Source organism: Stegostoma tigrinum, chromosome 1 (genome assembly GCF_030684315.1).
Source record: "Stegostoma tigrinum isolate sSteTig4 chromosome 1, sSteTig4.hap1, whole genome shotgun sequence".
NCBI classification, from domain to species: domain Eukaryota; kingdom Metazoa; phylum Chordata; class Chondrichthyes; order Orectolobiformes; family Stegostomatidae; genus Stegostoma; species Stegostoma tigrinum.
The window spans coordinates 29,272,776-29,287,419 of NC_081354.1; the positions used below are offsets into that span (position 1 = coordinate 29,272,776).

Below are 14,644 nucleotides of genomic sequence, written 5' to 3' on the forward strand. Positions count from 1 at the left end.
TGAGAGCTTTGTGTCTGAATTGCCATGTGGTGGTACTATGTTGAGTATACTTACAAGTGAAGAACACTTATTTGTGACCCTTTGAACGCATCCAAGGCAGTTTCTGCTTAAGATTAGTGCATGTGACAAAACATTCTAGCCAATTGTGCAAATAGGTGACAGTTTCTGTTGGACAATTGTTAATGAAATGCAACTACGTTAATTCATTTTCCTGAAGAAGGGTCTAGGCCCAAAACATCAGCCTTCCTGCTCCTCTGCTGCTTGGCCTGCTGTGTTCATCCAGCTCTACACCTTGGTATCTCTACCTTAATTATGGATGACCTTTGGTCTATGGTAAGAGTGCAGAGTGGAATGCTTTATTCTGAATAGCTCAGTGTCTTGAATTTGGAGAGATCTTAGCCTGCAATGACTAAAATTCTGTTTTCCCTGCCTACTTGACAGCATTGTGCTTAATAGGCTGTAGTATTGAATGATGCTACATCTTCACTCCCTAAAAGAATCAAGCTGGAGAAAATCACAAAACCTAACCTTATCAATGCACTAGCAAATTGACAGTGTAAAATTATGGAGTTTTGAGCTGGAATTCACTTCTAAGCCCTCATTATAAAATTTTTAACCATTTCTTTGTTTTGCAAAATTAGTCCTCTGACAAAATCTGGCACCTGCCACAACATGTAATCATGACCCAGGTTCAACACATACACATGAATATTGTCTAGCAGCAGCTGCTGGATAACAGTTGGGAGTGTGAGTATTCACTCATTTCCCTCCGATTCTTGCCCAAAAAAGTTAGAAATTGCTATTGAGGGAAGTCTCACCTCAGATCTTCTGTTCTGTGTGGCTGAATAATGTGCTCAGTTTTTTTTCACCTACTTGTTCTTTAGGGATGAAAATAATCAAGGTGTTTTGCAAATTCTTCTTTTTCTATGTCCAAGGCCAAATCCGACACTTGGCTCTACTAACTCCATCGTGGGTAAGACATGGGGGCAAGTCCCAACACCAGGCAAGCCAAAGCAGGAACAAGCTAGTAACACAAATCTGATCCAGACAGGCTATCCAGTTTGGCCACTTACGACAGAACAAATTAATCTCGATGTCATTATTAATTCTTCCTGATGACTATAATTTAGAAGTGGCGAGGTGTCATATTGTTACACTATTTGTTTGAAATTGTTTGGAATAATCTCAAGAAACAGAGGCTACTTACAGTTCAAATTGTTGATATGAGACCTCAGCTCCTAATAACTAACTAAGTTATTTGCATTGTAACTGCGGCTGCAGCTCATCAAACAAATGGACCAAGGTCATTGTATAATAAACCATGTTGTTACTTCTGAGCGATTATCTTTTCAAGGATGCAGTACTGTTATTTTAAAATAATGTGGGAACTATTGCCTGCCCAACCTCTGAATCAATTCCTTTTATGACAACTAGTTGATTATGTTGAGGACCATGAACTAATGAGGCCCCACACCCGACTTATTTCAAGTCAGAAGGTTCAGAGTTCAAGGCAGATTCCATGACCTGAATGCAAAATCGCAACTAACGTCTCGGTGCAGACTGGAATGGTCCAGTTAGCATTAAGGTGCCAAATCTGCCGATTTATGGGGCGAGCCCTGCCACTGATGCATGTTGTGTGCAGATCTGTACTACTAGGACAAAAGTTCTGATTTTATGATTTCTAATTTCTGATTGCTAATTTTAACCTGTCGGAATTGCTCAGTAAATCAAATGAAGACAGTAGGATCAGATTACTGCAAACAACCCAAGTCTCTGTTTCAGGCAAAGTTACCCTGGATTTTCACAGGCACAAAAAACTGTTGAGTGAATCCACTATAAAATACCAATGGTTCCAAGCCCAGCCTGCCACACACCAACCCCCCACCCAAAAAAAGAGGGGTTGAAACAATAGTTGTGTGTATTTTTGGCCAGAGAGAAAATTAGGCATGATTCATTCAGGGGTCAAGATTTTTTTGTCTCGAGGGCTTCTCTTGAGATGGTAACATGTACCATTCAACCGTCTCACTAGCTCATTTATTAGTGCAGTCAATTAGCAACATTATCTACTGTATTTGTGTTGGCACACTCTGGTATTTGATTCTTTCAGAAATGAAATTTGAATAATTCATCAGTATCCTCAACACTGATCAACTCTTCATAAAACTTTAAAGTCATAGTGCAAATGAAAGCATTAATTTCCTAGAAATCAAAATGAAACCAACCAGCATTTAAATTGGTATAAGACAACATGCATTAATTAGCAAAATGTTTTTTGCGAACAAAATAACTAACACACACCTCTACATAAAAGAAACCCATCGTCCTAAATACACCTTCCACTGACTGGTGATCTTACAGCTAATGCATTTGTATCACCAATTCACAAGCTAAAACATGCTTACGAGGCAATTATTACACTTTTCAATCTCCATTTCAGACTTAAATTCAACAGTTAAGAGTAGTCCTCACAGTAGGACCAACTACATTTCTTCTCATATATAGAAACCATTGAACTGGCAACTTTAAAACTAGGATTCCACATTCATTTGCAAGGATTGTTTTTTGCCTTGTACCCCAGTTAGCTGAGTTTTTTTCCTTAATAGGTTTAAAACTGTTCTCTCCAATTCAACCTCCTCCTCCCGATTCACCAACCTTTGTAGCTTCTTCCTCCCCCACCTCCCACCGTCTTGTTGCAGCCACCACCTCCTTCATGCTCATCTCGTGGCCTCCTAATCCCTATGGACCTATCCCCTCCCTACCTCCCCACCCATACTCTCCCCTTCACCTATCTTCTCTATCCATCTTCAGTCTGCTTCCCCCTGTCTCCCTATTTATTTCAGAATCCTCTCCCCATCCCCCTCTCTGATGAAGGGTCTAGGCCGAAAACGTCAGCTTTTGTGCTCCTAAGATGCTGCTTGGCCTGCTGTGTTCATCCAGCTCCACACTTTGTTATCACAGATATTTCTGCCTCCTTGTTTCCCTCCTGTAACCATCATGCAGCTCCTTCTCTATCCACACCCTTCTCATCATCATCCCCCACTGTCCTTTCTCCCCACGACTGCCATCTTGTCACCACCTTCTCTCTATATTCTGATTTTGCTGTCTCCTTTTGCTTTTGCCCCTTTTTAAGTATGTTTATCTGTAAACAATATATCGCAAAATGTAATGGCAGATTTCACTGAAATTCTGGTCACAAGTAATTTTTTTTTATAGTCCAATGAATAACTGGTGAGTCTTTGGCAAATGTGTGGATATGAATCCTGGAATTTTTAAAACAACTTATTAACATTTGGTTGAGAGGACAAATTGACTTTTTCCTTTAGAATATCGAGTTGTCTTGTCTTGAATGGTATGGGTTGCCTCAGCTGCTGTGGTGACATTTTTGACTGGCAGTTGTCAAAATGTAAGCAGAATTTTCAGAGCAGGTTGTTAGATTTAGATTGGCCTGAAGCCACCTCCAGTGAGATGTATTCACCTGATTTTAAAAAGTTGCACCTTCTGCACTTTGTAGCTACAAAACATTAACCAATTTAGGGAAAAGCCTCTGTGAAGAGCTCCATAATTGTAATAATTAGTTATTACAATTGTGACGATGGTACGCATTCTAATCAGTGCCCTGTTCACTAGCTGTCATACTGTACCAATTTTGGGGGACGTGCTCTACATTTTAAGAGGAAATCAATGCCCCTAGTAAATTTACTGATGTAATATGAGTAATTGTGTTTCCTCCTTCCAATCTCCTTTTTTAATATTTAAACACAGGTTGGCTTCACCAAAGTACTACACAGTAAATTAATTAGAAAATTTTAATGGCATTGACACTTCGGTGGTATATTTTTCTTGGTTTATTTCAGGCATGGAAGAAGCGTTGGTTTGTGCTTCGAAGTGGCCGTCTGACTGGAGATCCGGATGTGTTGGAATACTACAAAAATGATCATGCAAAGAAACCAATCCGTGTCATTGACTTGAATCTTTGTGAGCAAGTGGATGCTGGACTAACCTTTAATAAGAAGGATCTTGAGAACAGTTATATTTTTGATATCCGAACGATTGACCGTGTCTTCTACCTAGTAGCGGACACTGAAGAAGAAATGAATAAGTGGGTTCGCTGCATCTGTGATATCTGTGGTTTCAATCCTACTGATGAGGGTAAGTGCTTTATCTTTGCCTGTTTTCAGCAAGTGTTGCTTTTGAGAGCATAAAATTCACCTTCTATTCACACAGTTTGTGTCATGGCAGAATGAAAGTATCGCATTCTGAAAATTCCACGACCATGTGACCTGACATCCTACTGAAATCTAGGCACAGTAGTTGCACTCCAGCCTGTAGAATTTGAAGGCCATGCATTCGAGGCCCACTAAAGATTTGTGCATGCAATGAAGACAATATTAAGGAGGATGATCCAGTGATGGAGATGACATCTGTCGGGTGAGGGTTGTTTACCCCCTCAGTCCACCTCACTCAGTCCATGTGCTACCTCTAAATGATCAGACTCTTTATCCTACATCTGATACTTGATGAGCAGAATTTCCTTCATTGCCTAATGAGAACTATTGTCTTAGATCCCAGTACAATTTCTACACACTGTCCACTGACAATATCTTTCACCAGCAGTTTTCAGAAGCTTGCAACCTTTTTGTCCCATTTTTGAGTCTGGAATGAACCATCATATAAACTCTGTTCCACCTCCAGACCACTGCCCTGTTCTGTTCCTGCTTCATCTCATCTTCAGCAGAAATCCTCATCTGTGCTGGTATTGTTCCTAGACATTATTATTCCAAAGCAGCCTTGACAGGGGTCCCATGATTTATCGTCTATATGAAGGGCTTTGGGATGTCCCATGGTTGTGAAAGGTGTTATAAATCCAAGTTTGTTTAACTTTTTGGCAGTAAAAGGGAGAGAAAAGTCTTTAATAGTTATCTAAGCACAACTGGTATGGCAGTCATGCATGTGAGGTTGTTTCAGAAGTGTGTCTCTGACAGTAACATTTAATTCAAGATTTCTTCTGAGGGTTTTTTGTGAAACTTGGTGTAACTACAAAAACTGAGTATCTTAATGGAAATGTTTACTCTCTTGTATAATAGGGCATCCAGGATGAGAAAATTAGCTTTCTTTAACTAGTATTCATTTGTGTGTTTGGAATTGATTTTAATTTTTCTAAACTGATTTAGCATTGTTTGGAATTAGATTCAGCTACCGGTATTAGATTTGTCTATTAAATTTGTGTTTTATATTGATTTTCCAGGACATTGCCAGCACTAGTGTGAGAGGCTAATGTAATGCAACTTGGTTTGTGTGTAGTTGCTCACTAGCTATCTTCCCTCCAGGTATGAATTTCAGCCTGTAACAAAATATGGCAGTTTGAAGTTCCCCTGTGTTGCACCAAAACCAGTGTTTTTCGCAATGCATCACTGAATGTGTTGAAATAATTGGTTTTGCTTCCACGCACAGATGCTACTTGTGCAGCCTCTTCACAAGTTCATCCGACAAAGGTCTCAATATAAAATTTATTACTGCCTTTCAGGTGAGATGTTAAATAGAGGCATCATCTGCCGCATCAGGTAGATGTAAAAGATCCTGCTATTTTGAAGAAGAGTAGGGGAGTTACTAATGATGTCCAGGCCAACATTTGTTCCACAGTCAGTATCACAAAAACAAATTATCTTGCCACTGTCACTTGCCTGTTTGTGGGTGCTTGCTGTGCACAGATTGATTGATTGCAATTCAAAAATCTTTATGAATCTTTGGGTTGTCCTTATGTGTGAATCCTTTGTGTCAATTCTTTAACCTGTCCTAGGAAGTAAAGATAGACGTCTGGTTGATCACATTTATTTTACCGAAACTGGCAACCATGCAGGCATTCATTCCATGCAGGTAGTTCCCTGCATGCACAGGGAGAGTTGTGTGTTTACTATAGGTGCACACTTGTGCCAAAAGCCTGTTAATTTTGTGCAGCCAAACATTATTCTCCTTTTTGATAGGAAAACCAAATTAGAGCTAACAACTCTCACTAGATTGTGATCATGTTCTGTCCATTAGTAACAAGCAGATGTATTGGAAACCCATTGAGAATGAATAAAAACACAGATGCTTAAAAGTGCAGTGCACCAACTTAACCTTTCCAGTTTCTGGTCTCATTTCCCTTTGTCCTGTCATGAAGCATCTCAAGATAATCCACCTTTCTACACCTCAGTCAAAGGTTAGCTTTGTTTACTGACTTTATTAACTAACTTTTTTAATGAAAATATATACATCAAATGTACAGAACTATATAGGAAATCTGGTTAAGTTGTTAATCAAGAACTCTCAATTTTAAAAACATTTGCCTTTTAAAATGTAGGTAACAAGTTAAGTTAGAGACAAGAAGGCTTTAGGTAAGATTTTTAATCCATTCCATGTGATTTGAATATCTGATCCTCATAAACCATTATCATAACCTCTCCGAAAGAGATCATTATTTTTCCTGCTCAGAGATAGCAAGAACTGCTGATGCCAGAGTCTGAGATAACACTGTATTGAGCTAGAAGAATACAGCAGGCCAGGCAGCATCAGAGGAGCAGGAAAATTGACGCCTCGGGTTGGGACCCTTCCTCAGAAATTTTTGAACTAATGTCTGACTGTCGTTTGATTTCAAAGTTTGTCAACTTTTTTCTGCAAGATGAAAAGTCATGTTTTTAACTTGTCAGTTTCCCAGTCAATGGAAACAAGTTAAATGGGTGACTGGAGGGGCAGGATGCCTTTTTCTTGACTGACATTCACAAGTGTACTTTCAACTTATAATTTGTGTTGACAGAACTTCAAGAACCTGATATGTCTAATTTTAACAACTTGATGAAATCAGTGAAATTAGTATGATTAACATACTACTTTTGATTAAAAATTTTGATTCAATGCATAATGTTTGGAATATAGACTGTAGTTGAAGCCATAAAAACACTTTATTACTACTGTGGGTTAAAAGTCTGACAGTTTGCTTACATGCCCAATGCTATCATAGTATTCCAGAAAAAGTGAAAATGATTTAACAGTCATGCAGTAAAAACAGTTTGTGTCGGAAGAACAAGGAAATAGCTGTTGATCAGGACATACAATATACAGTTTAGTCTTTGGAATGAGGTCATTGCAAACATTGTGTACACTACACAACCAAAAACATGGTTACAGCATTTGAAGTTACCATGAACCTTTTGATTATCAAGTGTGCTTTCCAAATGTTTGATTAAGTTATTTGCTCACCAGATATTTATTCATCTCTCTGGCCCACAGGATATCCCAGTGCATTATGTAAACTATTGATTATTTTTGAAATGTGTGTTTTGTCATTAGGCGTGGAAACCAGCTTATGTACAGCAGGGACTTAGAAACATTGAATAAGTTCTAGTTTATCTAATTCTGGTTGTGGTGGTGAAGGGCAATGGGCGCACGACTTTTCCTCTACATCATGCAGTTGATCCTTGTACTGTGTGCATAAGCAGCAGAGTTTTGGTTTAACAACTTTTCCAAGGTGATGTTTCCAACAGTACAATTGACTCCACCAAGGCCAATATACCGTCACCAAGCCACCGTTCATTTTTGCTTGGGGAGTACAGCCATCTGAGTGAACAGTCTCTGCTCCTGTTTTTATCTCTCATTTATCTGTCATCCCGGGCTCCTTGACTGAGGCTATTAATCTGGTCCAGTAAGGAAACTCCTATTGAGGTTCATCTGGCTGACTTTATTCCAATTACTGCAATAGTAGCCCCTGAGAATTGTATTAAGTATCAACATAGAGACCGTTACAGCACAGAAAAAGACCATTCAGCCTATCATATCTGCACTGGCTCCCTTAATAAGCAGCTGTCAAGGTACCATTCCCTCTGACTTTTCCCTATACTCCTACAAAGGTTTTCTCTTTCCTCTTCAAACAATTATTCGGTTTTCTTTTGTAAGTCTCAATTGAAACTGCCTCCATCGTAGTCTTGGGCAGTGCATTCCAGATGCTAACCATTCAGTTTCAAAATGTTGCTTTCATGTCACTATTGCTTCTTTGGCCAGTCACCTTGATGCCTACCACGGTCAAAAGGCTGATCTTAATGTTGAGTTCAAACAAGGAAACTGACAATTTGGGCTAATTAATGAAAGAATGTTTTTACCCATTAGCATTTGTCCATTACCCTGTTAGTATAACACAACTTTGAGAAGCATTAGAGATAAAACTCCCCCAAAATTTGTGATTTCAAAGAAGTAATGTTGATATTAGTTGAATCAATGACCCTTGGTTGTGGATGCTAGTATAGTGCAAGCCTATAAATATATCTGAATATAAGTTTGTAGGAAGCCAAATGTCATCAAGACAAATGTTTTGTGTTGTTATCATTCCTGCCTCCATTGAGATGAAAGAGACTTATCTTTGCAATTGATTGAAGGGAAGGAAATTGTGAGGAGAAAATCAGAAGTAAACTAAAGCACGAGTTTGAGTTTTGTGTCATGTGAGATGTAATATATTGCTGTTAATGCTAACATTAGAACCCCACAACTTAATGTTTATACGCATATTTATTTGCACTCCCCAGGGATCGAATTGACCCTTTTTGTTCTGAACTATTTTGCTGGGTCTTACAATGTACTTACTATGTGTCGGATGTGCAAATGTGAAAATTGAGTTGGATAAGCAGTTCTAAATGGGGGGAACACTAAGTATTAAGGATGGCCGTTGTTAATCTTTTGGTTCCCATAAACTGGGAAAAATCACACTTTTAAACCCAAAGTGTCAGAGCTTCATCAAAAAGATTTCCTGCTACTATTGAAATAGGGTAGACTAATATATTGTCACTTGGCACATGTCTACAATGTGATGGTGCATGTGTACTGTGGAATACAAATTCACAAACAGTCAGTTCCTAGCTGTTTAGGAATGTCTGTTTCTTAAAAGATACATATGGCTTCTAAAACTTATGATGTCAGCATTAACTTTTTTTCAGAAGCTGAACAAATTAACTATCACCTTTTATTAATAGAACTCCTTAAGCTTGTTTTGTCACGAGCAGTTTCAGATCTTGTAGATTTGGCCTTTGTCTCTTGATGTTGTGCGGATTGCTCCTCAAGTTTGTTTGATTTTCTTATGGAGTTATTTGCTGGTGACATTGCATGGTTTCTTGATTATTGTCTCACTGGCTAGTGAGGTTGGTGAGTTTTTATGAACTCTTCTGCTATTCCAGCTCAAATGTAAGTTGAATGTGAACTTTGTTCTTTCTCACTTGTTTTGGATTCATTGACATACGGGCTTGCATTTGTAGCTTCAGCGAAACTTATGCTGGATTGTAGCTCTAGGTTTTTGTGACAGGATTTGTTACTTCTGTGGTTTGTGTATGCACCAGTTTGAGTGAGAATTTAATGTTTATTGAAATTTTGACCTCCTACCTGTACAGTTGTCTTACTTCCGACTGGTTACTTGAAGGGGAGTGTCTTACGTGGTAAAGTTGGTTTATAGTTTCTTCCATTCAGTAGTTCTACAGATAATTTCATATCAGTATTGCAAGATGTAGATTGATTAACCAAATGTCAAAGGGTCTTCTTTTGCCTTACGACATTTCATCAGGGTTCATTGGATTGTCTTGGTGTCTTTCTATAAATCTGTGTTCCCTTGGGAAATCCATGCCCTTACCACTCTGAGTAAAGATGTTGAGTAAAGATGTTGAACCCATAGTATTCAGTGGATCCTTCAAATTCTGTGGAGATAATTTTGAGTTTCTCTGCCACTTAGTATTCTTCAATGAATCACTTGCTCAGAAAGCATGGCTCATACTTTCCAGTTATTCTGTCATGAGATGTGGGTGTCCCTGGCTCAACCAGCATTTTTGCCCATCCCAGGATTCTGCTGCAGTAGGGTTTCTCCTGGAGAGCAGCTCACCAACTCTGTCTTGAACAGATCCAGTCCTTGGGCTGTAGAGACACCCACAATGCTGTTAGGAAGGGAGTTCCAGGATCCTCACCCAGTAACAGTGAAGGAATGGTGCTGTCATTCTAAGAGAGGGTGGTGCGTGGCTAAAGGGGTCCTTGTAAGTGGTGATGTTCTCATGCACCTGCTGACTTTGGCCTCCTAGCTGGTAGAGCTTACAGATTTGGAAGCTGCTATTGAAGGAGTTTTTTTTGTGACAGCAGTAAATGTTATTGGTGGCATGCACTGCCACCACTGTTCATCAGTGGTAAAGAATAAACATTGAAAGTTCTAGATGGGGTGCCAATCATGTAGGCTGCTTTTATCCTGGATTATGTCAAGCATCTTGAGTGTTATCAGAGCTGCGCCCATCTAAGTAGGTGCAGAGTATGCCATCATGTATCTAACTTGGGCATTGTTGATCAGAAACAGGCTTTTGGGGAGATAGGTGGAGTGTTACTCGCCACTCAGTTCCTCGCCTCTGACCTGCAGTTCTAGCCACAATGTTTGTGTAGCTTGTCCGGCTCAGTTTTTAATCAGTGGTAAATGTTAAGTCGTGAGCTCAGTGGTGTTCGTGCCATTCAACATCAAGGGAAGATGGTATCAGTTTTGTTGGAGATGGTCATTGCCTGTCACTTTTGTAGTCCAAATGTTAGTTGGCACTTTCCTGCTATAGCCTTGATGTTATCCAGATTGTAGTGATTGTGATGAGGTCAGCCAGATGGACTTCACAGAATGAATTTGCTAATTAGAACTGTTAATCTGGTCCAATCAGGGAGTCCTGTCTAACAGATAAGCAGGGTGAGTGTCAGAGATACTGACAGTCTGGTGCCTGACTCTCTCAGAAGCAGTGCTCTAGTTAAGGGCAGTTTATGTATAAATAAGGAGTGACTTGGTGATAGGATACCAGCCTCTCTGGAGTTATTTCACAGGTCCTACTGCATATGGACACTCACGAATGAAACTGAACATTGTGCAATCATCAGTGAACATTCCAATTTCTGACCTTCTAATCGATGGGAGGTCAATAATAATGCATTTGCAGATGGATGAGCCTGAGGAACATCTACAGTGATGTCCTGGAGCTAAAATGATTGACCACATCAGCAGATGTTTATTTTCTTTGTTTCCAATTGACTCTAGTTTTCCAAGAGCTCCTTAATATCATATACAGATAAATGTCAAGGGCAGTTATTCTAGCTTCCCTTCCCCTCAAGTTCAGCTCCAAAGCTGTAATGAGATTGGGAGCTGAGTAGCCCTAGCAAAATCCAACCTGAACATCAATAAGCAGGTTATTCCTTTGCAAGGGATACTTTGTTACTTGTTGATGACACCATCTATCACTTTGATTGAGAGTACACTAAGGACAGTAATTAGCTGGATTGGATTTCTCCTTTTTATTTGTATGCAGGATATAATAAAGCTTTGTGTGTTGTGCTCTAATACCAATTTGCTGCTATTGATGGTTCACAGTATCTCGTCGATTCCCAGGTTTGAGCTGTTTAAGGCAGTCTCATTTAGCAAGGTGGTAATATCTCACACAATGCATGCCATCCTGTATGGAGGGTATCCTTGTACTGTTGCTTTCAAAATGTTCAACTGTCAAATAAAAGGGAGCTTGGTGTGGCAGCCCGCAATAAAGAAATGCTGTTGTTAATTGTGTTGAAATAAATTTGGTTCTCACAGTATTCTGTAGTCTGGGTAGCACTTCAGTAACTTATCATCTCTTGGCTTTGTATTTGTGTACCTCTAACAAACGTTGAATGAAGACATCGTTCTTTCAAGAGCTTTGCTTATCTGGCACTCAGCTGAAATGGCTCCAAGCTTATATTTTCCACTTCCATGTGGCCTTCATGTGTCTTCTTAAGATCTCCCTCCTCATTTTAGTTATAATTATTCGAGGTCAGGCGATCCAAACACCATCTGTCAGTGAAATGACATCAAGAGAACAGGATTGCCACATTGTAAAAATAAACCAAGAATTACAGATGCTGGAGATCTGAAACAAAAACTGAAATAGCTGGAGAAACTCAACATGTCTGGCAGCATCAAAACTGATGAAAAGTCACCAGATTCGAAGCATTAACTGTTTTCTCCACACAGATGCTGCCAGACTTTAAGTTTCTCCAGCAATTTCTATTTTTGTTTTTCCTGTATTGCTGGCTGTGCTCTGTATATCTTGTCAGACCATCCCTGAATCATTTGGCGAATGTATTTTTAATTCTTGCCTGTTCTCATCTCTATTCTTGTTTCATTTGGGTGGTTTTATTGTCACTAAGGGATACATCATTAGATCTCTACCTTTTATCTCATGGTTTACGGAAACAAGTTGCAGCTCTTTGCAATTACTCAACCTTAGGACAAGCAGTGATCTAGAATTTTTTTTATTATTAGTTCACGGGATGTGGGCATCACTGGCTGGCCCATCATTTATTCCCATTCCTAGTTGCCAGAGAACAATTAAGAGTCAACAATATTGCTGTCATATATCTGCACCTGTAATCACATGTAAGCCAGACCACGTAGGACTGCAGATTTCGTTCTCTGAACATCATGAGTGAACCATCTGGGTTTTTTTAACAATTGGCCATGGTTATATGGTCACTGTTAGGTGAGAATCTAGTTTTTCTATTGTATTCAAATTTCACCATCTGCAATAGTGGGGTTAGAACCCATGTCCTCAGAAACCCAGGATTGAACTAGGGATCTTCAATCTTGTGCTCTCCCATCTGAGCTATTTCATGTGAAACAAATAACATTGTTTCCTTTTGTGTGACTGTGTATTTCTGTCTGTTGACTCAAATACTGTTGTGCTTTGTTTCGGAAAACCCTTCTTTGGGACCCATTTTCGTGCAAATCTTAAAGATCGTCTGGCATACTTTGTGCTGTAGTATCAAACTTCAGCTTCATATGATTAAGGGCATATTTCTCACCTGCTACTTGATCTGAATGATCGAGTGACATTACTTTTTCAGAGAACTATCTTATCCAGCCATTTCATGTAATTGCATGATTCCTACATCTGTCATGACCTCACATTTGGCACCTTCCAAAGCCCTACTGTCGTCATCTTCTAACATGACAAGGGCAGCCAATACATGGGAGCACTACTATCTGCAAGTTTCCTTTCTAATCCATTCACCATCCTAACTTGTAAATCTGTCACCATTCATTTCTTGATGCTGGGTCAAAATCCTGGAATTCCCTCCCCTAACAGCATCGTAGGTCTACCTAAACCAAATGGACTGCAGAATAGTTTCAGAAGGCTGCTCACTAACACCACCTGAAGGTCAACTAGGGATGGGCAATAAACATTGCCAGTCAGCAACATACATGAATGAATTTGAAAAATAATGGGGTGTAGATGATTTGATTTCTTTCCCTCCTCATTGTTCCTTCACCGTGTTTTTCTGACAGTGACATCTCATTTACCATCTTCTTGTTCTGCATATTATTTCCCAGTTCTTTGTCTTTCCACAAGCTCTACAATTTGAACCATATGTGAGACATTTCCTTCTGTTTGTGAACTTGTGTTTCCTTTAGAGTAACATGGTGGCTCAGTGGTTAGCAGTGTTGCCTCACAGCGCAAGGGACCCAGGTTCGATCCTACCCTCGGGCAACTATTTGTGTGGAGTTTGCATGTTCTCCTTGAGCCTGCATGGGTTTCCTCCCAGGGACTCCAGTTTCTTCCAACAGTCCAATGATGTGTGTAGGTGGATTGACCAAGCTAAATTTCCCATAGCTTGCACATCCCTGGACACTAAATGGATTAGTCGTATGCAATATGTTAAAGGCAAAGGGTACAAGTTGGGATGCTGTTCAGAGGGTTGGTGTGGACTCGATGGGCTAAATGGCCCGTTTCCACACTGTAGGGATTCCATGATTTTTTTTTTTCCTCTCTCTCTCTCTCTGTGATCCCCAGATCATGCATTTCTTCCTCATTTGTGGGGTGGATTCTTCTGTTGTTTCACTGAACCTACCCTGTTGCCTCCCTTTTTTGATTTCACTGAAAATTAGTCGGTTGGTTAATCAGTGCCTTTATCCATATACTAGTGGCTTCATGTGCGTTGTGTCTATAGCATGTGATGTTGTGAACTTGTTATCCTAGTGTGTTCTTTATGTACTTCAGGGTGTGAAGAGCACCAAATGTGTTCCGTTGTTCTAAAATCTACATCTTTCAGCTGTGTTTTTCAATTTGCTCTTAAGTTGTCAACAGGCCCAACTGGCTTCTGCCTCATGCCTTGATTCCTATTGGTGGATCTGGGATGATTTGAATTTAACTGGAGATAAGTTCTGAAATTTTCTGAAAACATTGCCCTCTTCAACTCAGCTTCAGCTGTTAAATGAATTGACTCTTTCTTCTCCTGCCCACAAAAGGATGTGGCTAACCCTTTCCTTGTCACTAGTGCCTTTCAGAAACCAGGTGAGTGTCAGTGCAGTTTAAATAAAACTTCTCAAAAGCCTCTATGAAATCAGCAGCCTCCCAGCTCAACATTCACTGGAACTTGATGCTTTTTGCAGTAGCAGCACCATTTTTGTTTCACATCATTCACTGTTTTTCTCTCTATCCCACACTGGCACTAATTTGATGGAGTTTTCAAGCTAATTCAGCATTTAAGTTTGTTTTAAGATATTTAGGGTTTTACTTGTAACTATTGCATTGTGTCTTATTATTCCTTTAAGTTAGAAATATTTGTCCAAGAGACACTAAATGCTCAAACTGACAAT

General features: G+C 39.6%; 1 protein-coding gene across 9 annotated transcripts in view; it reads left to right on the forward strand.

The window, feature by feature from the left end:
* The window catches only part of gab1 (GRB2-associated binding protein 1), a 215,251-nt gene that overhangs the window by 136,582 nt on the left and 64,025 nt on the right, over window positions 1-14,644 (forward strand). For 8 of the 9 annotated variants that reach the window (XM_048548000.2, XM_048548314.2, XM_048548073.2 and 5 more), the window contains exon 2: window positions 3,855-4,149. The exons of the other annotated variant lie outside the window; for it this stretch is intronic. In XM_048548000.2, the coding sequence (XP_048403957.1) occupies window positions 3,855-4,149 (295 nt within the window). The remainder of the gene's footprint in view (window positions 1-3,854; window positions 4,150-14,644) is intronic. 9 annotated transcript variants of the gene reach the window in all.